At 41.4% G+C, this 27,116-nt stretch overlaps 1 protein-coding gene across 1 annotated transcript; it reads right to left on the reverse strand.

Moving 5' to 3' along the window:
• Nucleotides 1-22,043: 22,043 nt before the first annotated feature.
• LOC308155277 (FMR1-interacting protein NUFIP2-like) lies at nt 22,044-26,749 on the reverse strand (the record flags this gene model as incomplete). Its single annotated transcript, XM_080528566.1, has 4 exons — nt 22,044-22,213; nt 22,370-22,402; nt 22,567-24,270; nt 26,599-26,749. 4 exons carry the CDS (start codon nt 26,747-26,749, stop codon nt 22,161-22,163), a joined length of 1,941 nt encoding a protein of 646 aa, XP_080384692.1. The 3' UTR covers nt 22,044-22,160.
• Between the last annotated feature and the right edge of the window lie 367 nt (nt 26,750-27,116).

The raw sequence follows: 27,116 nt of genomic DNA on the forward strand, positions 1-27,116 counted from the left end.
TTGACGATAACACAGTAACAGATTGATTGTACTGTAGACAGGGATATTTTGCAACTAACTGATAATGGCTACCAAGCAAGACATAAATACAACCGATTCTCTACATTTAAAAGCTCCATGTTAGGGAACAGAAGCAGAGCTTTTTCCTGATCATTTTAGCTTCATCTCGTTTAAGATTGAGAGCCTCTGTTGGAGCTACTCTCTCATTGTCCATGGTCACTTCGGAATTCATAGCACACACAAATGTATGGTTCTATTTTTTTTTTTTTACAATCTCATATCTATCATTTTCATTGCTGTGTTTATAACCCATCTCCACACCAAAGCCAGCCCTCTTACCGCCAGGATTGCTTTCCAGTCGATTGTGCGCGAACAATCACTGGTTCTATTATCATGGAGGCATTTCTCGAGGTACAACAGGGTGAGAGGAGGCATCAAAAAATACCACTTTCTTTTTTACAGTGGAAAAATAAGGTTAATAATAATAAGAGACACCGCCAAGGTCATTGCTTTCAGACGACTGTTAGCCTGATCTCAAATCTCTTTTGTCAGCTGAAGGAACTGGAAAAATGGTGGCAGTGGAAATCTCAAGCTTTCATGAGGGCAAACATCACAAAAGCCCCTTTCATTTAACCCCTTGGCTTTGTAAGCCTTCAGTCGGCGGGCTCTTTTGAATGGAGATCAGGTTTTGAGTCCAGAAATGAATAGGATCAATCTCCCTTCTGGTGGCGGGACAGAGAAGGGAAGTTTTGCCATTAACAGGAACAGGTAGAGAAGCCTTCGTTAAATGACAAACACTTCAGTGAGGGATATTACTGCCTGTTAGGCACTATCACCATCTGTCTGTATAAACTGGGTTTTAAGATACAGTCATGTGAAAAAGATAGAATACCTCTTGAAAATCTTTGTCTTTTTCAACATATTTCAACATATGGACATTTGATTTTCATTTTAACAATATTGAGAGATAGAGGTAATATGACTAAACAAATAAAACATAAAAAAAATATTTTAAACATGATTTGTAAAATGTAGTTAATACTTAAAATGCCTAAAATTAGAATCAAGTGCACTACATCAGGTGCAAATGATTAGAACATCGTTAGTGAGGATTTTGGAGGAGCCTGTTATTTAAACCTCAGACATTTAGTTTGGTTTGCTCTTGATTGTTGAAGTCAGTGGTATCACTATGGCGAGATCAAGGACTCTCTGAGGCTTTCAGAAAGACGTTTGTAGATGCATATGAGTCTGGGAAGGGATTTAAAAAGATCTCCAAACAATTAGAAAGCCATTAACTGTCCGGAAAATATCTTACAAGTGGAGAACATTTAAATCAACCTTCCTATCAAGTTCAGCCCAAGAGGAGATCGCAAGATGCTTAAAGTCTCCAACAATCCTCAAATGTCATCACAGGACCTACAGGTAGCACTTTCTGAAACCCTTGCTGTAAAAAAAAAAAAAAAAAAAAAAAAATCAGGGCAAGACAAAGGTTTGCCAGAGAACACCTAGACAAACATCAGGACTTCTGGAACAATGTGCTTTGGACAGATGAATCCAGCATTGAATTATTTGGGCACACTAACAGAAGACATGTTTGGCGCCAACAGCATTTGAGCACAAGAACCTCATACCAACTGTGAAGCATGGGGGTGGAAATGTCATGGTTTGGGGCTGCTTTGCTGCAGCAGGGCCTGGCCAGCTCACCATCATAGAATCCACTATGAATTATTTAATGTATTGTGCTTTGTATTGAGGAAAATGATCATCTGTCCAAACATTTAAGCTGAAGTGAATGTGGACCATGCAACATGACAATGACCCAAAACATTCGAATACATCCACCAAGGAATGGCTCAAAAGAAAGAAATGGAGAGCTCTAGAATGGCCAAGTCAAAGCCCGGATCTTAATCCTATTGAGATGCTGTGGGGTGATATGAAACAGTCTTGACAACCTCAAACATCACACAGCTGAAAGAATTCTGCATCGAGGAGTGGGAAAAACGTTATGTCTGAGACTGGTTGACAGTTACGGGAAACTAATTGAGGTTATTTCAGCCAAAGGGGGAAATACCAGCTATTAGGGTGTCCTAACTTTTTCCTCAGTAGAAATTGGCATCTTTGTTCAGTTTTTGTTAAATAAGTGATAACAAAGTTACATTTTCATTGTTTTTGATTCAATTACATCAACTTTATTTATAGATAATTGTTTGAAAGAAGATTTTTTTGATTTTGATTTGTTCACACACAACATTATCAGAACAATTATGAAAAAATGTCTAGTGTACCTCAGCAATATACTTTCAGTGTTGACACAATACTATTATTATTTTAGTTCTTGTGCTATTTTCCCCTCCACTGCTGGGGCAAATGAAATAATGGTGCAGGGCAGTGTGTGAATGGCTGTATTTAGCGGCTGTTATCAATCTCCTCCATTCACAGCATCCCATCCATTACACAGAGAGCTGGACTGGAGCTGGCATCCGCTGGGCCACTCGTTATATGAGAGAGAGAGAGAGAGAGAGAGAGAGAGAGAGAGAGAGAGAGAGAGAGAGAGAGAGAGAGAGAGAGAGAGAGAGAGAGAGAGAGAGAGAGAGAGAGAGAGAGAGAGAGAGAGAGAGAGAGAGAGAGAGAGAGAGAGAGAGAGAGAGAGAGAGAGAGAGAGAGAGAGAGAGAGAGAGAGAGAGAGAGAGAGAGAGAGAGAGAGAGAGAGAGAGAGAGAGAGAGAGAGAGAGAGAGAGAGAGAGAGAGAGATAACAGCACTATAAAACATACACTCAGTATTTGTATTGTCCACATTCTGTGAGATTCATCGGCTGGAGGGGACTGAAACAAGCCCTCACTGCCTCCGCAATGCAGTAAGAGAGGGCCGCGTGTCATGGACAAGGACACTGGCTGAGACAAAGCCTCTATTCCATCCATCCCGCCCCCATGTCAAGGGTAATCTTGTTCCCTGTTTGTCATATTGGCCACCACAATGAGAGGCGTCATCACTCTCGCCTGAACCGACAAAGGCGGACAGTGATGGCGAGCAGAGAGAGCCGTGTGGGACCACAGATACTGTCAACATCAAGCTAAAGTGAGGGTTCTGAGAGAAAGGGCGGGTGAGGGGGAATGGACAACGCTATCTCTACAGTTCAAAGCAGAGATTTGGAGGCCATCTTTATGACGCTCTTTGTACATATACATGTCTTAAAATGCCTAAACCAACTAACTTTGATTACGGTTTCTAAGAAGACCAAAACCACATCAAACCCCTAAACTATTGTACAAATATTTCAATAGCCACAGCTGTTGTGTCTGTTGTATCTACAGTGTCTTGACAGTCGGTCACACTGGGCCGCTGCCAACTTTAACAGTGGGATGATCACAGGATCATCACTTGTTAAACCACGGTTGCATTCCGATTCTCTTCCTTTGTCCTGAAGTGTGCACTCGTACATTCCCTCTCATGGATTTAAAAGGAATGGAATGGTGGAAAGAACATGGTGGAAACTCTCTCCAGCCCTGCTGGCGCCAATCCATGCACCAATCGAAAGCCATGCGGGAAAGTGCACAAGTGCACACTGTTGGGTGAGGGGGCCGGCCGCTGGCAGAAACAGTCTATGCCAGACCTGGGCATTGTACAGCCCCCGGGCCGCATGCGGCCCTATGGCTGTCCCTGGCCGGCCCTGTGTGAGGTCAAAAAAGTTTTTTCATAATAATAGAAATAACATGTAAATAAGTGTAGGCAATGTGTCCAGTACAATTGCATTGTCGTGAGAACAGCCCAGAAGATCACCGGCGCCCCCCTCCCCTCTCTGGAAGAGCTGTACAACACACGCTGCCTCAGGAAGGCCTCCAAGATCTCCAGAGACCCATCCCACCCTGGGTACGAACACTTTGCCCGGCTGCCCTCGAAAAGGCGGTACAGGACCATGGCCGCAAGGACAAACAGACTGAAGCTCAGCTTCTACCCCAGGGCCATCCAGGCCCTGAACACAGCAAAGACCTAGGTTCTGGGCCCTGGACAGTCTGGACGGATTGATGGCAGCTGCTGGATTGAAAAAATCAGGTGTAGTGCTGAGGCACAAATGTGTACATTTCAAGCCTGCAAACTGCGACACTTTAAATGAATGTGCAATAACACTATGTGCAATATGACAACCCTAGTCGTTTTATCTGTACAGTATAGTATAGTGGATAGTGTACATAGCCTTTATTTATGTAAACCAGCTCCTTTCCCTTCTTGTTCTTTTTTAGTTTTTTTTCTTTCCTAGCACCAGGGGAGCCACCCCTCCCAAATTTAGTTGTTTGGTACCTGTACTATAGCAATGACAATAAAGACCATTCATTCATTCATTCATTCATTCATTCATTCATTGCTTTTATTTTGAAAGCGACAATTTTTGATTTTCAATTTACGTATGTGCGTTTGTGACTAAGTTAACTAGGTAGTAGTGGGGATTACTCACTCACTCATCCATTGCAATACAATATTTTGACTTGACTAGCGAGTGTGTCATTGATTTTCAACAACGTTGACATTTATTTACATACATTTCAAAATAAAAGTCTGAAAAAATAATATTTAAGAATAAGTCTGAAAAAAGTTTCAAAACAAAAAAAGTTTCAAAAATAATAATATTTAAGAATAAGTCTGAAAATAAAGTTTCAAAAATAAAAGTCTTTAAAAAAGTTTCAAAATAAAAGTCTTAAATGTTTTTATTTCAGAATAAAAGTCTTTTAAAAAGTTTCAAAATAAAAGTCTGAAAAAAACGTTTCAAAATAAAAGTCTAAACAAATAAGTTTCGGAATAAAAGTCTGAAAAAATAAGTTTTTGGATTTTTGATCATTTTCTGAGGGGGGAATTCATCAAAGAGTGTTTGGTGGACTCTGCGGCGCTAATATGCCCAGAGAAAAAAGAGGCATTTGAGAATGTGTCTCTCTCCAGGCGAACCGTAAAGAAGGATCGAGGAAATCGCAGGAAATCTGGAACTTCAGCTGCAAAACAAAGAGGACAATTTTGACTTTTTCTCATTGGCTTTGGATGAGAGCTGTGATGTCCGCGACACAGCCCAGTTACTCGTCTTTGTACGTGGGATAACGAAGAACTTTAAGATTACGGAGGAGCTGGCAGCAATGCGGTCAATGAAAGGGACGACAACAGGGAGTGATTTGTTCACGGAGGTAAATGAATGCTTGGACAAGCTGGGACTGAAATGGGACAAACTGGCAGGTGTTACAACAGACGGGTGTCCAATCGCTTTTGAAGCGTCCAATCGCTTTTGAAGCGAATGCAAGACAAAGTCAGTGAAATGGACCCTGAACAGAAATTGGTATTTTTACATTGTATTATACATCAGGAGGTGTTGTGTAAGTCAGTGCTAAAATCAATGTTATTGATGTTGTAACTAAAATACTTAACTTAATCAGGGCATGGGCATTGAATCACAGACAGTTTGTTGCACTTTTGGAGGAGCATGAGACTGAACATCGTGACATAGGCTACCACACAGCTGTCAGATGGCTCAGCCTGGGCAAAGTGCTTAAAAGAGTATGGGACCTCAGAGCAGAGATTCAAGCGTTCTGTGAGAAGAAAGGGAAGGACATCCCAGAGCTCTCAGATGCAGACTGGATGGCAGATTTTGGATTTGCTGTAGATGTGACTGCACTAATGAATGAACTAAATACCAAACTTCAATGCAAGGGCCTTTTTGTACATGAAATGTACAGCTTGGTGAAGGCTTTCATGAGAAAGTTGCAGTTTCTCTCCAGCCAAATTGAGAACAACATTCTCACCCACTTGCCAACACTAAAGCAAGTCACACCCTCAGCTGTTCACCTCTGCAGGTACTCATCCATGTTAGGAGCTCTGCATGGTGTGATGTCAAGGTGTTTTCAAGACTTCAAAACAGTTGAGAATGAAATGAACATGATTTGTTCTCCCTTAACCTGCAGTGTGGATAATACACCCAGCGACGTTCAGCTCGAACTCATTGACCTGCAGTCTGATACACTACTGACTACAGTCAGTATCACTGCTGGACTTTTACTCTTCTCTCAAAGAGGAGAACTTTCCACACATGAGGAGGCATGCTCAGAGGATGCTAGTTCTCTTTGGATCTACCTACACATGTGAACAAACATTCTCAGTGATGAAGTTCAACAAATCCAGATACAGATCCTCTCTCACTGATGATCACCTGTCAGCTGTCCTTCGCATCTCCACCTCAGACATTCAACCAGACTTCAGTGCACTTGTTCAAGCCCAAGGCAGACTGGACTTTTCAAAAAAGAACTGAAAAATATCAAAAGCACTTGTTGCTTTTTCTACTCAGATGCTTAGCTCTGTGTGTTGTAACTTTATAGTTAGTTAGACAGTTAAAATAGATTGATTAATATGTTACATGATTGATTCACAGTTAAAATAGATTGATTAATGTGTTACATGATTGATTCACAGTTAAAATAGATTGATTAATGTGTTACATGATTGATTCACAGTTAAAATAGATTGATTAATGTGTTACATGATTGATTCACAGTTAAAATAGATTGATTAATGTGTTACATGATTGATTCACAGTTAAAATAGATTGATTAATATGTTACATGATTGATTCACAGTTAAGAGATTGATCAATATGTTACATGATTGATTGACATTTATGTTGTATTAGCTAAGAAGAAGAACTGCAGGTTCCAGAATGTCTTGTAGAAAGACGTCATATAAGTTGACAGTTTGTTGTTTTTGAGAAATGTGAATTGTACATTGAATTGAAAGTGAATATCTAATAGCTCGTTTTATTGACAAAGAAAGTGATCACAAGTGTATGTCATCAGATTTGTATATAAAGAACCTTTCGCTTGATATCACCAGTCCTAGCCATCATTTCAGAAGGTAGAAATACTACACTGTGACTCGTAATGTTGTATGTATGTAATGTTAATAAATAATAGGCACAAAGTGATGTTGCAAAAGGTCAAAACTATAGCTGTATTTACTTCCCTGTTTAAATGAGTCCTCTTGCTCTTCTATTTGACCTACTCCACATTTTCATAGCCTTATCGTAACATGTATTCTTACCAGTAGCAGCTAGTCAAAACCATATAATTTACTGCTTTTTATAAAGCGATAAAAGTAATATTGAGCAGAATTAAGTTCAGCCTACTGGTCCGGCCCTCCACAATAGTCCCGGTTTCTCATGTGGCCCATTGTGAAAATGAATTGCCCACCCCTGGTCTATGCGGTTGCTTAGTGCCACAATCGCTAGAGGGGGGGTCACACTTTTGCTGTCGATTTAGTGCAAGCTACCACCCGTCAACAAAACACCCGTCAATCAAAATGCTAAACATTGGCCCTCCATGTTTTACCAGAACACTTATCAAACTCATAAGCTTCTAAGAGGCTTCTTGCAAGGGCTTTTTCTTTTCGTCTACCTAGAAGTACTCATGGGCTCACAGCCCCATCTACAGGAGAGTCATGTGAAGTGGCCATTGGCGATACTGTGGCTGCTGTAGTGGAGAATCATACAAGACAACCAGAACAGTTTTTTTTTCTCCATTTTGTTCACCTTTAATAATGATACATCAACATGTTTCACAGCACAGACATTGGCAGGGACAGTATGCAAAGTTTCAAAATACAACAAACTCACACCCGTTCCAAACTCACTCCCGTGGTGTGTTTTACTAAACAACTCCAATAGCTACCACTATGAAACATGAATATTCTATTGTGTGGTTTTGGGAGTGCATTTATTTTATTTATTTATTTACTTGAATAGGAAACTGAAAGTACTGTAGCCTATAGTGTCCATTGTATTCCAAGGATGTTATCCAGCCGTACATCTTTTAACGGTCCAAAGAGCTCTTTGTGCTAGGTAACACACTGTTAATGGCATTTAGATTCTTCTTTTTTCTTTCTTTCTATTTGTCAGGGAACATACACAACAAGTATGGCACGAGATATAGCGACAACATATACCTCTTTATCATTTCCTGCAGTCCCTGGGCAGAAAACATTGTCATAAGATACAGCAGTAAATAAATACGTTGCAGAACCACAGCACAGAGGTTAACTAGGAGAACCAAGGCTTTTGGGTCATTCAGTACCTGCAGAGGCCACTAGAGGCCACTGCAGAGGTCAGACTCTCATGTGGATTCATTCTCTGAGTAAGTCTGAGTAAATGATCTGTATAAACTCATATACATTTAATGCTTCCCAATCCCATCCTTCCCATTTTATATCCAGGTTTATCCACACTGGTCTTTGGTATTCATGGTCTTCAGCCGGGGACATACATTTATAGACGTGTCTAGATGGAGTGATGTGCATGTGTCAGCAGTGGTGATGTCGCCACACCTATGTCCTGATAAGTCTCCTCCGCCACAAGAAGAGATGGGGGCATCTCATTTCCTGTTGGCAAGGTCACTGTAGAGCTGTGGAGGAAGGGGCAACATTAAAATAAAATAAATTTAATTTTTATAATAAAAAAAATGTGTATATATAGCAGCCAACTAAGGGGGAGGTAGATTGAACACATTTATGATAAAGATGCATTTTGTAAACCTTTCTAAAAGCATCCCAACAGGCTGCGCAGGCTCTAACGTTAAAGTGCTGGTATTGTGTAAAGGTAGACACAATGAATGTGTAATACTGACACAGCCTGGCGTGGCAAGCTTATCGTCAGAGGAGGGATCCGTTCACCAATCAAGCAGTCGCATACAGAACACACACCACGCCTGCCATGGAACAGGGAGAGGGCTTTGTTAGCAAACCGTTAGCTACCAAGAGCCAAGCTAATCCCTCGGTGGAGATAACGCCCAGGGGGAACTAAGAGGAAAGGAGGTCCAGTTTATTTTGGGAGAAGGTCTCTGCTTTAAGCCGACAGGCTTTCTAATGCCTGCTGACAGACTGGGGCCTATACAGATCCAAGGCTGAGGCACAGGATGACAATCCATTACAAGAAGACAAGTCCCTGGAGGATTTCACAGGGCCATGATGGAGGCATTATTATTATCAGTAATAGCCTCGGGAATGGATCAGTGTCATAAACAGTGACTGATGCTCCTTAAGCTCACATGGTAGAGTAAAGGCAAGGCAGGGGAGGACACCAGGGGGGGGACCCGCCCGGCAGCTGTCTCAACCGCAAACCAGGAGACAGGAGGGGGACAGAGACAGTCACTCGGGACATGGTTGGGTGACCTCAAACTTACACTAGTGGCTACAACTGACTCAAAGAGGCAGGTGTACTGTGCTATGGGCGGCGGTATCCTAGAGGTTAGAGAGGCCGGCTAGCAATCGGGAAGGTCGCTGGTTCGATCCTGCATGTGCCCTTGAGAAAGGCACTTAATCCCGAATTGCTCCATGGGCTCCGACTATGGCTGACCCTGTGCCTAGAGCAAAAAATACCACATTCCAACAACAATTGATTGACAAGTTGATTGCATGGCAAATAAAACATTCTCGTCGTTTTTCTTCTTTCTGTAGATCTGTCCGAAGGAGTTGGGGTGAGAGACAAGCATCCTACACAGGGTGTAGAGAAGCAGTAGAAGGCACTAGATGATGCCTGTGTAGAGGAAAATGACAACATCGATCCAGACAAAGAAATAACATTATCAAAACATTTCCACCCAACAGTTTCATGTATGTCCTACAACTGGTTTGCCATATTCCGCAGGTTTGGGGTGTAAAACACAGGCCATTTCCATCCCTGTGGAGTACAAAAACATGGTCCATTTGTTGGCCCTGATTGTACAGTATGATTGTACAGTATGATTGTACAGTATGATTGTACAGTATGATTGTACAGTTTGATTGTACAGTATGATTGTACAGTATGATTGTACAGTATGATTGTACAGTATGATTGTACAGTATGATTGTACAGTATGATTGTACAGTTTGATTGTACAGTTTCTCCACAACCGACCAGCTGGTGGTTCACTATTGTCCTCCCAAAAGTAGCTATCCAGGATCAGATCGAGCTGGCTGATTTCCCCTATACGACTCAAAATCAGCCAGATAGATTAAAGAAAAAAAAATCTGGATCTTTCTGATCTAGATTTCACATTTTGACGAACTGGGCCCTAGATATTTACAGCACCAGTAGGTCACATGAGAGAGAGAAAAAGCACCTTTGGATGCTGATGCTGCTTCCCTCTTCTCTCTTCGTCTCCTCTTTCTCCATATTGAACTTCTGACAGAATGCTGTACATTACATCTCAAGCCAAACCTTTCCTGCCAAGGTCTCCCCAAGCATCACCCCGTCCTCCGCTCTTGATGAATGCTCAACCCTCTGCTATGACCCCCCTTCCTCTTTCTCTCACTCTCGCGCTTATCTGTTGGCTCTCTTGACCTCTCCATCCCTTGGAGAAGAAAAGAGTGTGAGAGAAAGCTAAAGAGAAATGGGAGCAGCAGCAGTCTGTGTATGTGTGTGTGTGTGTGTGTGAGTGTGTTGAATGAGAAGGAGAAAAACAAATCCAGACACAGCCAGCCTGAACACTGAGGTGTGTCAACTTTCGAAAACTTTCTTTCATCTCTGTAATCTCCCTCACATCCCTCTCTTCTCTACCCTGCAACTCCCACACTTTCTCTTAGACCTCAGGGTGCTATAGGAACCCCATCAAGACACTCATTCAGACTTTCCTGATGCTTAACAAAACCAAAAAGGTTTGACATAGCATTTCATCTGGTTCTGCATAAGGTCGACATGCTAAGTGTCTGTACACTGTATATACAGTATGGTTGTTGGTGCTGGTTTGATTACAGGCTGGTTTGATTATTTCAGAAAGTGCTGATCTACTGGGATTTCCCCCACACAACCATTTCTAGGGTTTCCAGAGAATGGTCAGAAAAAAGAAAATATCCAGTGAGTGACAGTTCTCTGGGTGAAAATGTCTTGTTGATGGCAGAGGTCAGAGGAGAATGGCTAGACTGGTTTGAGCTGATAGAATGGCAACAGTAACTCAAATAACCACTTGTTAGAACCAAGTTATGCAGAAGAGCATCTCTGAAGGCACAACATGTCGACCCTTGAAGCAGATGGGCTACAGCAGCAGAAGCCCACTCTGGGTGCCACTCCAGTCAGCTAAGAACAGGAAACTGAGGCTACAATTTCCAAATGGGAATAGAAGTTAGGAAAAACGTTGCCTGGTCTGATGAGTCTCGATTTCTGCTGCAACATTCAGATGGTAGGGTCAGAATTTGGCGTAAACAACATGAAAAGCATGAATCCATGCTGCCTTGTATCAACGGTTCAGGCTGGTGGTGTGATGGTGGAGGGATATTTTCTTGCCACACTTTGGGCCCCTTAGTACTAATTGAGCATTGTTTAAACGCCACAGCCTACCTGAGTATTGTTGTTTTGATATGATATGATAGCTTTATTTTGAACATGTGAAAAAATTAAAATAGCAAAGACAAAATCAAAAAGAAAATAGTTATAACAAAAAGAAAAGAAAATGGAAAGAAACACTATTAACTTAACATGTCCGAAAAGGAGTAGGAAGAAGCATAAGCTTATTTAATCCTACCCCTTCTCCAATACTCAGAGATTAATAATAAATAATCAACAGTTAACTTCAATATTAATATAATATTTTTTATATTAAATAAAATGTATTTACGTATTTACATATTTACCAACAATAGAAAACAAATAATGTAAATAAACAAATAATCCGTGAAAACACCTGAGGCCCGTTCCACTAAACGAGATTATCTTCTAAGCCTCGATAAAGTTCTAATCGGCGATAATGTTAGCTTGCGTTCGGTTCCATCAATGTGGCTCAAATAATTCGCTGCTTGGTTGAGCTCCTTCTGAGTCAGATATAATTAGCCTGGTCGCGAGCAGGCTAAAAGACTGGCTAAAGTAATACGTGCGTCAAAATTGTCTCACAGGCGGAAACTATATCCCGAACGACAGTTCCATCAAGTGTCTTTTAGGAAATATTAGTTCCCACTTCACACGAGATAGATAGATAGATTGGTTGACTGTGTGATAGATAGATAATTTGATATTTTGAAAGTGTGATCGATCGATAGATAGTTTGATTGTGTGATAGATAACTTGATATTTTGAAAGTGTGATAGATAGATCGATAGATCAATAAATAAAAGAGTGTAAAAAAAAGAAGTAATTATTTCAATTTGCATTACTGTCATCACAGCGGTCTGGCTGGTGCAGTGGTTAAGGCAACCAGCTAGAGTTCTGAAGGTTGCGTGTTCGAGACTTGACTAAGTGTTTTTTTTTTTTTTACATTTAACCGAAGCCTTCATGCAAAGGCTTAAACACCATTGTAATCGTGTCAGTTCTTGTAAATTAGCCTGCACCATAATTTTATAGCCTACATACTTTTTTAGATGAGATTTTAGATTAGATTCAGACAACGAAATGCAGTAAAAAGTGTGTCCGAAGAGGGATTCGAACCACAGACTAAAAATGACGAATAAATACCACGGCAGCGGTCGGTACCACTAGGCCATTGTGACGATATGACGGTTTGTAGCCTGCTGCTGATATCACCACAGTAGTAAATATTCATTTATTAAAATATGAACATATAACAATAACTGGGGCTAGTATGACCTACGCATTTAATCGGTCAGCAATTTCTTGCCAAACCATTTCCCTCGCCTTGTTAATTGCGGCAGTATTGCACTATTTTACATCTTATTTTTCCGTCTTCATAAAGATCAATAATTCGGAATGCTGCGCAAATGTAGGACCCCTGCAGAGTGGAGTATCTTCATTTCGACAGATCGACTCTTCGGGGCTCTTTATGTCTGCATGCACGCGCCCATATCGAAGATTTGTAAGCCTGTCTTCTGTGAACACTGATGACACAAGCCTGATCCTCGTTCGAGGAATCACCTGAGGCTTGAATTCCAATCCCGAGTTGCCTGATCGCCTGATTTATTTCAATCGCCGATATACTGATCCACCTTTAGTGGAACGGCCCCCAGATCTCAATCCTAGATTAACGAACGTGTTCGATAGGACGCGTTTGGGATGTGGTAGAACGGGAGATTTGCATCATGGATGTGTAGCCAACAAATCTGCAGCAACTGCGTGATGCTACAATGTCAATATGGACCAACATTTCTGAGGAATGTTTCCAGCACCTTGTTGAATCTATGCCACAAAGAATTAACGCGGTTCTGAAGGCAAAAGAATGAATGAATGAATGGTCTTTATTGTCATTGATATAGTACAGGTACCAAACAACGAAATTTGGGAGGGGGGGCTCCCCTGGTGCTAGGAAAGAAAAAAAATGAAAAAAACAAGAAGGGAAAAGGAGCTGGTTTACATAAATAAAGGCTATGTACACTATACACTATACAAATAAAACACTGTGCTGTACTCTATGCTATGCTATACCTATTCTAACATTTCCTATTCTCTGCAACCTTATGTACCCTAGGGTTGTCATATTGCACATAGTGTTATTGCACATTCATTTAAAGTGTCGCAGTTTGCAGGCTTGAAATGTACACATTTGTGCCTCAGCACTACACCTGATTTCAATCCAGCAGCTGCCATCAATCCGTCCAGACTGTCCAGGGCCCAGAACCTAGGTCTTTGCTGTGTTCAGGGCCTGAATGGCCCTGGGGTAGAAGCTGAGCTTCAGTCTGTTTGTCCTTGCGAACATGGTCCTGAACCGCCTGTTCGAGGGCAGCCGAGCAAAGTGTTCGTACCCAGGGTGGGATGGGTCTCTGGAGATCTTGGAGGCCTTCCTGAGGCAGCGTGTGTTGTACAGCTCTTCCAGAGAGGGGAGGGGGGCGCCGGTGATCTTCTGGGCCGTTCTCACGACACTCTGTAGCGCATTCCTCTCTGGGGCTGTGCAGCTGGAGAACCAGTTGCAGATGCAGTAGGTGAGGATGCTCTCCACTGCGCAGCGGTAGAAGGCCACCAGCATCTCCTGTCCGATGTGGTCTTTCCTGAGGACTCTCAGGAAGAAGAGCCGCTGTTGTGCCTTCTTGATGATGGCTGCTGTGTTGTTCTTCCAGGACAGGTCATCCTGTATGTGCACCCCCAGGAAAAGGGGGTCCAACCCGGTACTAGCAAGGTGTACCTAATGAAGTGGTCGGTGAGTGTATATACACATAGGCCTAAATATATATATACCGATACACTCAGTGAGAACTTTATTAGGAACACCTGGGGGCCGTTCCACTAAAGGTGGATCAGTATATCGGCAATTGAAATAAATCAGGCAATCAGGCAACTCGGGATTGGAATTCAAGCCTCAGGTGATTCCTCGAACGAGGATCAGCCTTGTGTCATCAGTGTTCACAGAAGACAGGCTTACAAATCTTCGATATGGGCGCGTGCACGCAGACATAAAGAGCCCCGAAGAGTCGATCTGTCGAAATGAAGATACTCCACTCTGCAGGGGTCCTACATTTGCGCAGCATTCCGAATTATTGATCTTTATGAAGACGGAAAAATAAGATGTAAAATAGTGCAATACTGCCGCAATTAACAAGGCGAGGGAAATGGTTTGGCAAGAAATTGCTGACCGATTAAATGCGTAGGTCATACTAGCCCCAGTTATTGTTATATGTTCATATTTTAATAAATGAATATTACTACTGTGGTGATATCAGCAGCAGGCTACAAACCGTCATATCGTCACAATGGCCTAGTGGTATCGACCGCTGCCATAGTATCTATTCGTCATTTTTAGACAGTGGTTCGAATCCCTCTTCGGACACACTTTTTACTGCATTTCGTTGTCTGAATCTAATCTAAAATCTCATCTAAAAAAGTATGTAGGCTATAAAATTATGGTGCAGGCTAATTTACAAGAACTGACACGATTACAATGGTGTTTGAAGCCTTTGCATGAAATCTTCGGTTAAATGTAAAAAAAAAAAAAAAAATCACTTAGTCAAGTCACACACAACAAGTCACACACAACCTTTGGAACTCCAGCTGACTGCCTTAACCACTGCGCCAGCCAGACCGCTGTGATGATAGCAATGCAAGTTGAGACAATTACTTCTTTTTTTTACACTCTTTTATTTATTGATCTATCGATCTATCTATCACACTTTCAAAATATCAAGTTATCTATCACACAATCAAACTATCTATCGATCGATCACACTTTCAAAATATCAAATTATCTATCTATCACACAGTCAACCTATCCATCTATCTATCTCGTGTGAAGTGGGAACTAATATTTCCTAAAAGAGGAACTGTCGTTCGGGATGTAGTTTCCGCCTGTGAGCCTTTTTTTACGCACGTCTTACTTTAGCCAGTGTTTTAGCCTGGTCGCGACCAGGCTAATTATATCTGACTCAGAAGGAGCTCAACCAAGCAGCGAATTATTTGAGCCACATTGATGGAACCGAGCGCAAGCTAACATTATCGAGGCTTAGAACTTTATCGAGGCTTAGAAGATAATCGAGCTTCGTGGAATAGGCCCCTGTACACCTTCTCATTCATTCAGGTGGTGTCATAGTGTGGGGAATGTTTTCTTGGTACACTTTGGTCCTGTTAATACCAATCAATCATTGCTTGAATGCCACAGCCTATTTGAGTATTGTTGCTGACCATGTGCATCCCTTCATGGCCACAGTGTACCCATCTTCTAATGGCAACTTCCAGCATGATAATGCACCATGTCACAAAGCAAAAGTCGTCTCAAAATGGTTTCATGAATATGACAAAGTTCAGTGTTCTTCAGTGGCCTTGCGAGTCATCGGATCTGAATCCAATAGAATACCTTGATGTGGTAGAACGGGAGATTCACAGCTTGAAAGTGCACCTGAAAAACCTTTTGATGTTTTCAACATCTTGTGGAATCGATGCCACGAAGAATTTAGGCTATTTTGAGGGAGGCCCTACCAACTATTAGTATAGTGTTCCTAATAAAGTGGTCGGTGAGTGTGTATATATATATATATATAGGTTTTTAAATGCAACCTCTTGGATAAAAAGTGGGGGGGACAAACATGCAATTTTCTAAAACTGAGTGGGACATCCACCTATGCTTACTGAAACTTACAGTACTTGAACCACTTACAATGGTCTTGCAGGCCTCCAATTAGGTATTACTGCTGTTGAATATTGATCAATACTTTTCATAAAGGTAAAGTGGACATACAATTCAGAGGCATACTGTACCAGTGTGTAATGTCAGACTGACACCATGACACTTCCCCTCCTTTTTCTCCAGTGAAGTTTGGTTTGTTACTCATTTGTGATGAATGGTAGGATGGTGTCACCTTTAGATCAAAGCATCAAACATGGTACTGTGTATTGCATACCTGTAATGTACTGTACCATAAAGTATCCATTCACTTACATACTTCAATCAGGCGATAGTAACCATCCTTCCTTAATCATGGAAATTAATAGTACTATAGGCAACAATTCCACCTGAAAATAGCCCTTAATGACTATAAATAGTCTGTGATGGAACAAAAAGAACTCCCCAGAGAGAACTAGTAATAGAAGGTTACCACCAGTCAGTGTTACGAACAACATCACTTCACATTCTTACAAAAGGAAAGTACAAAGTGATTTCCATGCTGTAGGGAAACTAAAGAAACTGGAAATGGCCACTCAAATATTGCATACAGGACCTTTAGTAGGGTACTATTCAATGTTCTAAGCAAGGCAATGGTCTTGACTTGTGAAATTGTGAAGTTTATTTGGATGCAACATTGCACATTTCAGTAGAACATGTATGGGAAGAAAAAACAAGAACAAGAACCCAGTGAAGATTTTTAAAGAAAATTGAACATTTTAATGAAAACTGAAATTGTGAACACTGAGTCTCTTAAATGTATTACATTGGTTTGGAATTTGAGGGTTATTATCATGCTTTAAAAAAGAGGAACATTTAGGTATTTGTAATGTGATGCATTTGTTAAATTCAGAAAATGAAACTATTTCAGACAGCACACTTTAAAACGTTTAAATGTCAAATTATAAAACATGAAAAAACTTTTTTTTTTTCTTCTGCTGTTGCCTCTAAAATTCTGAGGGGGGGGGGGTTAATTTACTAGGAGCAGATTGCTAACGCTTCAACAGGCACAACAGCCACTAGAGATGACAGAGAGAAACAGAGAGTACAAAGATGGACTTGGCACCACACGCACAGCAGTGTTCTTCAGAGACACAGCTCAGTATCACCACATCACCCCGTGAAAAGAACATTAGCACTGTGGAGCCCCATAAACACACACATTTCCCTTGTCGCTATAACATATACAGAGATGTGTGCCCACAAATAGCTCTCAGGTGCCAGAGGGTCAAAAATACATCTCGCCACCCCCCCAAAAAAATAGTTTTCACAAGAGGCATGGACAGCAATAAGTGAGAGACAGGACAGAATGGAGCAAAAACACTAAGTCCAGCATTTCCCATTACAGACAATCGATAACTGGATGAAGAAGCAGCACTTTCGGTATTTGTTATTATTTCTATTTACATATTTTTTATTATTTTTTATTTTTTATTTGTCCTCATTCATACCATCACACACTCCCACAGTGGCATTCAGCTGCTACGATTCTGGCTACGCACTAAGTTCGCCATACGCAGTCGGATCAAACTATGCTGGCTTGCACCATCAAAGCCTTCCCAATTTAAGTGCCTCGACCATACAGTATAGCTGAATATCTGAGTTGTGTACCTTTGACATCGCTCGTATTTTGCATTCATCAAACTGTACATCAATCCCCTTTACCTTGCTCCCCTTCAACACACATGAACAAGAACACTACCGAAAACCCAGACAAATTCTCAACAGAACACTCTTGGTGTCTATCCGTGCTCACAACTCCACCACAACTATTTGAAGAAATGCATTAAAAGTAACTCAAGTACTCTGGAAAATAGCAAAACTATTTTAAGAAAGGAGTAACATTGCCATCAGCCACAAAGATCTTAACATTGAGGCTTCATAGAAAATTATGGAGGACTAATTCAGCTATAATAATCAATAACTAAATTGTCTAAAAAGTTTATTTCAAACAATATTTCAAAAGTGAGTCATCTTAATTATCCCTATAATTTTCCTTTGAAGCAAAGTAGTTTAATTCTAATTGTGCATCTACAAATAAATTAAGTGACAAAATTCAAAAAAATAAACACAGCTTATTAAACATACAAATAAAAAGTTAATACATTAATGCATTAGATCAATTCAAAGTAGGCCTAAAACGTAAAGATGCGCTACCTCAGACCGAAACTTATAATGGACTGACTATAGGCCAATAGACTATCAGCAAGCAGTTTTTATTACGCAAGCCTACTGAAAAATGATTTGCACGTCATATGATTTTCAAGCCATGACATTTTCATTAATCTAAAACACACATTGCTTTCAGCTACTTTCATGTCAGTGAAAGAAACAACAAAAGACAGCTGTAAGAACATTTGACCAGCATTGCAAATGTTGAAATAGAAAAAAAAAAAGAGAAAAAAAAAAAAAGTTTGACAAAAAGAAAACATGGCACAAAAAAATTCGGGAAGCAATTTTCATACACAAAAAATATAATCAAAAAAATAATCAAAATCGCTGTAAAAGTATAATTCTCACACAGGCACCTGAACATGACAACAGGGATTTTGAAATATAAGGGGAAACTTGCATATTATTAGAGAAACTCACTATTATGCATACACACACACATACGCACACGCACGCACGCACGCACGCACGCACACACACACACACACACACACACTCACACTCACACACCAGACTCATCATTCAAGACTTGGGAGGCCTGCATGGGCATCATTGAGGTGATTGCACATCCTGAAGGGGGATGAAAATACAGACTCATTACGTTCATGCTTTTCTTTCACAGCACAAAGCACACCAACACACTCATTCCCCCGTCAGAGTATTACTCAAACTCCACTCTTTAGAACCAGTTTTTGGTTTGCAGGCTACAACACTATCATTAAAGTAATAGCTATAATGTTTAGATGCATATTCAAAACACCCATTTTTCTTAATTAGGCTAAGTGCTTTCAAATACAAGGGGGAAAACTGTTCTGAAATTTCCCTATATCTTTGAACCCTCTTAAGAATCTGCTCAAACGCTCGTTCAACATAATCAGAACAATTCTGGATCATAACAAAGCACAGATAAGGCGCTTTGTACTGGTAGAGCACACTGACACAGACTGTCCACACCGCTTTAAGACCACCCTGTTTCACATTAAGAAGCATAGGGAGTACTTTCTCACCCACTCTGGATCAAATAAAAAAGGATAACCAACTTGGTTTGGCTTCTTTTTGTCCCGGGTGGTTCATATACCAACATAGAGGGACTTGGTAAAGTTCCTTCGTCAACTGTGCATGGACAATCAAACTACAGTACTAACCAATGGCAGTTTTAGCCATACAACTTGGTAGGTAGTCCATCTCACAAAAAACAACTCCAACTGATTTCGTTCAAGCGAAAATAAAACTAAACAAAAATATCGCTGTTGGGCAACATCCAGAAAAACAGAAACTCGTTATCCAGATAAGACATTAATTTTGAAGGGGGGATTACCTACAGTAGCTTGTCCAGTAACACAATGCATACAATGGCAGCAAAACAAAGCATTTGAAATCCCAGAGGTCTAATCTTGAACTAAAGTCAGAGTGAAGGAACTTAAAGTTTAGGTGATAGACAGTTTGAACACAGCAGGGGTGTGTGTGTGTGACCACCTTGTAGTTCCACAGGTCTGCAAGTACAAGCTGTGACGTGACCAGGGAACTCATCATGAGAGGAATGGACTAGGAAGCTCAGACTTGGATTCTTGCCATTGCATATACGCCTACTTTCATACTGACATTCAGTGGTGGTACAATGAGAGGTGCTCAAGGCTGTGAATGACAGAGGTCAAAAGTAACAAGGGTCACCCTGTCCATTATGGGTGGAAACCAGTGCAAAACAGTGTGCTTATCTACGGGGGAACTGCCTGGACAGTGAATTCAGAGGTTCAAAGCTTAACATGAATGACAGCTGCTTGCATGCCATGTCAGTGTTTTCTGCAAGCTAAAATATTTTGGTATTTTGTCACAGCTCTGTCGTTTATCAAATAGGACTCCCGATTCCATTTTTTGAGCAATTCAAATTTGAGCACAATACAAGACAGGATCTTACTCCAAACTATTTGGCAGAAAACAATATTGATCAACTTTGTCATGGCTTCACCAATGCTACCTGAGTGACATTTTATATTTCTGTATTTATTAATTCATTTTCTTAAAAATAACAACAGCCCAAAGCCATTCTTAAAATGAGTTAGTATTCCATGTCATTATTACATATATATCTGTAGTAATTAAAAGATAAAAACAATTAGTTTACATAAAGTGCTATTAATCCACACAATAACCAAATCACTTATGCAAGAGAAAAGAAACAAATACATTTCCTCCCTTAGCTCAGTCAAAACCAAAACAGATCAGAGATGGTAGTACCAATGACATCATGGCTGTCCACCAATTATATTGCCAAATTTGGCATGCCTGAAAACATTTAGGCCTCTTTTCACACAGCCACTTTTATCAAAGATACTGTATTACGCGGCATCATTACCTGTCCCCACATCTCTACCCACAGTATGACGAGGATTGGCTGGTCTGGGGCATTGAGTGATTAGTATTGCAATTGTTTACTGTCTGTCAACTTTGCTTGGTTAGGCTATATACTGAGACTTCTCACCTCATCCACTCACTCATCTACACCGGTAAACATGTGCAAGAAATACATTGTTATAATAACTAGAGAGATTAAAGACTGAAATGCTGAAACGGCACAAAATATCCTAGGCTGAACAGGTTAATTAGGAAATGAAAAACGTGTCGTTTTAGCATGTGGTGTATGCAAATGTCGCCTAAATAATGATGTCTGAGGACAGACTGTATTGTGCCTCCATGCTGATCAAATACACCAAACACTCCTCATGACAAGTATCACATAGCCCTTGCTCCACGATAAGTCACTTTTCTCCTAACAGAAAACTCCCACAATAAGTAAGAAAAACAAACCTATAAAGTTAAGGAATTAATGTCATGAAATATGTGGACTGACAGCTGCAAGGGCTAAAGAGACAAAACAAATAGAAATAAAAGCAAAAACTTTGATGAAAACATTTATAATACCGATAACTGGTTTTCAAATGTGTCAGCGTGCTGCACACCTATCAAAAGGTGACAACCAACACCAGATTAGGGTGTGGCTTTCATTCTAATTGGGCACTTCGCTGTCTGTGCTCTGGGATTTTGTTCCTACTGTAGGTCACATCTCAAAAAACACTAAACCATACACGAACAAAAAATAGTGTCAAACAAGAGATACCTAGCAGTATTCTCTCCTGGGCATCCTCATTTCACTAAAGTAATTAAGACAAATGTTTTCCCTCGAAAGATAGCCTTGCTCTCATTTAACTTGCAGCTAAACACGACTAATAATACTACCAGCCTTTTCATAATCTTTCCAATTTTGTGAATTTCAAGGCATTCCTTTTTCAAAGTGTTGCATTACATTTTCTTTCATGATGAATTCAAATTTGTACATATAATGATATGTATGCATAAATCATATGATACACACACACAGATCTACATATATTGAGCTAATTTGAATGCATGAAGAAACAAAATGATTGAGGCATCCTACTGTCAGACTGATAGTTGTCACAGTTCAATGGACAACAGGTTAAAGGCTTCGGAGATGCAGTTTGCACCCACCGTCATCTTATTTCCCCCTAACACCCAGAGGAAGGGGCTATGAGACCAATGTCTATCCCAGTGACGATCGCAGCAGGAAGTGTCACAAGAGTCCGTTCACGTGGTAGAGGCACCCAACATCTCTTACATCAAGTGCTTGAGTCTATGTGTAGTTCCGTGTGTCGGCACAAACTCCTGCAAATACTGGATTTATGTGTCCTCACATTACACCTCTTCTTTTCTTCCATATCCGACCCTTCTCCCCCCCCCCCCCCCCCCAGCCCGCCCCCAACCCCCCCCCCCAAAAAAAAGAGTTCCCATTATCCCACTCTGTATTCCAAAGAAAGTCTGTTGCGACACAACTGTCTGTCCCACTTTCACAGTTGACTCGATGTTGATTTCCAGGTGGATCATAACGGCCTAAGTAGATAACTGCAGCACCCAGGTAAGGAACAGGTTAGTGTTGACATTCTACCTCACTGATCAGGTCCGTCCTTGGTCTCGTCATAATAGACTACTCTTTTTGGATCTGGAGGGGGGGGGGAAAGGTTGGAGAAATTATACAGTGTGTGATCATTACGTATGAACAAACTTTGCTGAAAGATAAATCGACACATTTAACATCAGATCGTAAATAGCTGTGCACAGAACGTTCAAAATGTTACATAAAAAAGGTTTAGTTTACCTTGTTTTTGCAAGTTGAAAATGTATTCCATTTCTGTAGAGAGAAAAACAACCAAAAGATTAAATCAAAATGTACAAAATAGTTCATGGCCTGGTGTAAACGTTTAACTGAATTAAAATGGCACTCAGTTAACACTTTGTATTTAAGTGAAATGGCAATGTAAAGCTTAGTGTTGATTCAGCAAATTGAAGACTGACCTTTAGTGTGATAAGTAACAGCAGCTTTAAGATCAAACGACCCCCAGCCACAGCCTCTGTCCAGGCTCTTGGAGTGGGCCTGCTCCTTAGACATCCCAAACACAAGGTTGGGCTGAGCAGACTCAGCACCCAGGTCCTGACGCGAGGCCAGGACAGATGCACCTGGACTCTTAGTCTCGCCCTTTGTCTTTTCTTGCCCAGACAGCTGAGCCTTTGCCCTGTCCTCACCCTTCACTGTCGCAGAGGGAGCATTAGACACACTGCTCAGTGCACTAGTCCTTTTCTCTGAGTCTTGAGCCAATGTGAGAGGCAAAGGCTCTGGGATTGATAGGCTAGCATCAAAGCCCGTCTGGGCCACAGAATCAGGACACTCCCCTTGAAATGTGACCATCGCAGGCTTGCCCTCCATAGTCGGCTTCCCGCTTCCGCCTTCTGGCCCTACATTTGGCTCGTTGATGAAGGACAGCCCCCACTGATTCTGGAAGATGTCTCCCAAGGCTTTCTGATTTGTCTGAGCAGCCGGGGTGTCCACTTGACGAGCACTAGGGAGCACAGGTTGCATATTCAAAGGATTTAGGGGGTAAATGAAAAGAGTACACTTTCTTGGCTCGAAAGCTGCTGCCGCAGGGTTGGTTGTAGAACTACAGTCATTGTCCAAAGAGGATGCTACATTCTCACCACATGGGAGAGAGGGGGCTGTTGGAATACTACTAGCAGCAGGAGTGAAGAAGGTACCAACCGAGGGGCAACCATTCCCATCTCCAGAAACGGGGCCATTAGTAAAGCTAGCTGAGGTGATGGTTTTCATAGCGGACATGGGGACCTGGGACAGTCTACCGGGCGTCGGAGGAGGCAGAGCCTCTCCTCCAGCCTGGGCTGCTTTGTTGAGGTTCTCCTTAACTTTACTTGCATAACTGATCTTGGGCACAATTTTAGCACTGCTATTGTCCACAGGAAATACTGGAGGGGGCTTGAATAAAGTCCAAGAGTCCTCTTTTGTAGAGGAGGAGAGCTTGGCTTTGGGCCTGTCCTCAAACTTTTTACCAAAGGCGCCTGCTGTCTTACTGTCTGAGTTTTTCCTCTGCAGTTCGCTAACAGACACCTCTGAAACAACCATTTTCTTGACTACTGTGTGGCCGTCTGCTTTGTGGACAGCCTTGGTGCCGTCAAGTCGTGAGCTAACCACTTTGTCAGTTGGTTCAAGACTAGAAGCCTCTGGCTCCTGTGTGGCATTGCTCTGCTGCATGACTCTCTCCTTATCTCTAGTCACATTCTCTGTGTTCTTGATGCTGTTGCGTCTGGCCTTGCGTTTCTTAGGAGTAGTATATCCACCTTCTGAGCCACTGCCATCATTGTCAGGGGCTGGCCTGCTGGGGTAACCATTTGTAATGTAACCAGAGTTTACCACCCCATTTGGAAGTAACACAGACTCTTTCTTGTCCAATGATTTGCCCTCGTAATGATTGAAATCCAAGACCTTGTCCTTGTCATATTTGCTGTCCATAGTCTTCTTCTGATCTAAACCTTCTTTGCTGCCCACTTTTGAAACAGTAGTGTAAACCTTTCGTGTTGACTTCTGTTTTACGTTAGCAATTATCAAATGTCTGTTTCCATTGTTGTTGGTGGGATGAGGGATACCAACAAAATCATTTGCAGACAGAATCTTCTCCCCCTCCACGTCACTGGTGTTTATTTGTCCATTACCTGTCAATGGAAGCACAAGCAAATTAGTTACAAAGAAACATTTCAGCTAAATAGCTAAAATAAAATAAAAAGGTCCATAATTCTTCAGCGGTCCATAATCCTTCAGCGGACACAAATGGACTAATGGATAAATAGCCATCAGGTCTGTGCACCCTCTCAGCTCCTTTTACAGGAAACATGGCATGGCCTTTATGAGATGGCGCTGCGTCACCATGACTATTTACAATAGGCCGACGAGGACTAGACAGTACATGTCAGGTAGCAGCAAGTACAAAACAGAGAAAGATGTAGTATATGTGTTGTATGTGATGAGATGTGATGTGTATTAAACCCTGATATCGATAACTATAAAATGCTACTAACATTTGCTTATTGGCAAATAAGCATTAGTTAATTACTGGTCACATGTCCCTTATAAGACATTGTACCTAAATCAAATAGGCTAATATCTGCATTCAGAGATAACTTGGGTAATATTTCGGTAGTAGAAAAAAGTTTGAAGATGGTTTGGACAATAGATTTGCTAGGTAGCTGAATATGAGAGGCTTATTATGGTAGTGGATAAAGTTAAACAAGGGTTGGATGGTTGGATGGATGATAGATAGATAGATGAGAGATGGTTAGATAGATGGATACAGACAGATCAAGTTAGGTAGATGAGGGAGTTAGATGAACGATAGATAGATAGATAGATAGATAGATAGATAGATAGATAGATAGATAGATAGATAGATAGATAGATAGATAGATAGATAGATGCAAGGTCTTATGGTAGGGTTAAGTTAAAGATGGTTTGGATGGACAGACGGTGTGTTTGTTGATTGGATAGATGAGAGACTGTGTGACTAGATGAGAGGCGAGTTATAGATAGATCAATAATTAAGAGGTTAATCAGTATGGGTTATCCTGGCTGAAGCAGCAGTGACTGGTTAGGTAGTTGAAAGACTGTATAAGGTATCAAGTATAATACACATGCATCATTGTACTCATTTACAAGTAATCCTTGTTTCTGGTCTGACAGCAATCTAATCTAGTAACATTCCGCAAACTTGTTTCATTCTCAATTTCGACAGATTTTACAATGACTAATGGTTTAAAACAAGAGAGCCAGGCTTATTACAATACATTTTCAATTATTCTGTTAGAAAGCTAATGCAAACCGTATAGTATAGTGAATCGTCAAGTTATGTTCATTAATAATGTCATCATACATCAGCCAGGTAGCGAGCTCATCCAGTCAGCTAACAGCCAGTGTGAGCTACTGAGCTAGCTAGGAGTTGGCCAGCAAGTGTTTGCGTGGCTTCGTGTGGCTAGCTACCTAGCTACTTCACTGTGTGGCTAGCTACCTAGATACTTTACTGTGTGGCTAGCTACCTAGCTACTTTACTGTGTGGCTAGCTACCTAGCTACTTTACCGTGTGGCTAGCTGCCTAGCTACTTTACTGTGTGGCTAGCTGCCTAGCTACTTTACTGTGTGGCTAGCTGCCTAGCTACTTTACTGTGTGGCTAGCTGCCTAGCTACTTTACTGTGTGGCTAGCTGCCTAGCTACTTTACTGTGTGGCTAGCTGCCTAGCTACTTTACTGTGTGGCTAGCTGCCTAGCTACTTTACTGTGTGGCTAGCTGCCTAGCTAGTTTACTGGAGCGAGATGCAACAGGCCCACCCTAACCCAAGCTGCAGCGAGCGGCCAGCTAACTTATTGCTAAAAAAAACTCGCAAAAGTTGACTTGCCATCTGGCTGTGGGGGGCCAAGGTAGTAACAAACATTGCTGCGATGAAACTTGTTTAAAACACCCAAAATAGTTGGTGGCTAAGATTAGTTCGCTTTCTACTCAAGCGATACATTTTCTAACATGGCCGACAGGAAACGGCAACTCGGAACATTCCAGTGGAGCCGGCTTGTTTCGCTAGCCAAATATTAAACCCCTTTTCTGATCAACGCAACGTACACGTTACCCCCATTTTAGCCAAATCACGACCTGCACGTGACGAAACGACAGAAATACTACACGTCTTGATTATTCACACGAGGGGAATTTTTGTCAGGGAGAAAAGAAATGGGTGGTGGTGAGACCGGCGCACAAGGTCAATCCCCCATCTGTCAAACCACCAGCGACAGCTGTCACGCGACGTTTACCCCTAACTAAGCCATATCGTGGTCTGCTTTTAGCGAACTAACCTGGATGACATTATTTAACGATCTATGCTCCAACTATGACTGTGGCGTGAGTTAAGCTACTTCGCCTGTGCGGCTAGGTGTTTCTACAGCTAGCTATAGCCTGCTAAGTCATTGACATCGGCCAGCTAACTTTTCCGGATTGGCCCAACCTGTTTTCTTCGTCTGCGTTTCCTGATGCTGGTACTGGAAGTAGATCTGATCATTTTTTAGAGTTTTCTTATGTATAATAGGGTTTCTTCTTTCTTCTCCATGGTGGTTATATCGTCTTTCTTGTGCCCGATCTTTGGGCTGTTCCTCCATTGAAGTGTAATAGAATATCCGAGCTTCGCCCGTAGTGTGCACGGTCGCTCACTGGGCAAGTGTGTAGCCGACTATTGAAACTGTCCAATCAACGCGAGTGAAAAACGGAAGCTATTCGAGGCCTCTGTGTACGTCAGCAGTATTTCTACAAAGTATCAAAGATACTATTTTTGGTGGTTTCCTCCCCCCCCCCCCCCCCAATACCAGCTAAAGTGTTGTGGTAAATATAGACAAAAAAACAACAACCTGAAACCGAAATGGGAATATAGGAATTTGAGACTTTTGGAAAGGAATTTTGGAGTTTTTCTTTTAAACCACAACATTTGAGCATTTTAGCTTTTTAAATCATAATACTGTTTTACTTACT

This window comes from Nansenia antarctica (genome assembly GCF_963989245.1).
Source record: "Nansenia antarctica genome assembly, chromosome: 4".
NCBI lineage: Eukaryota > Metazoa > Chordata > Actinopteri > Argentiniformes > Microstomatidae > Nansenia > Nansenia antarctica.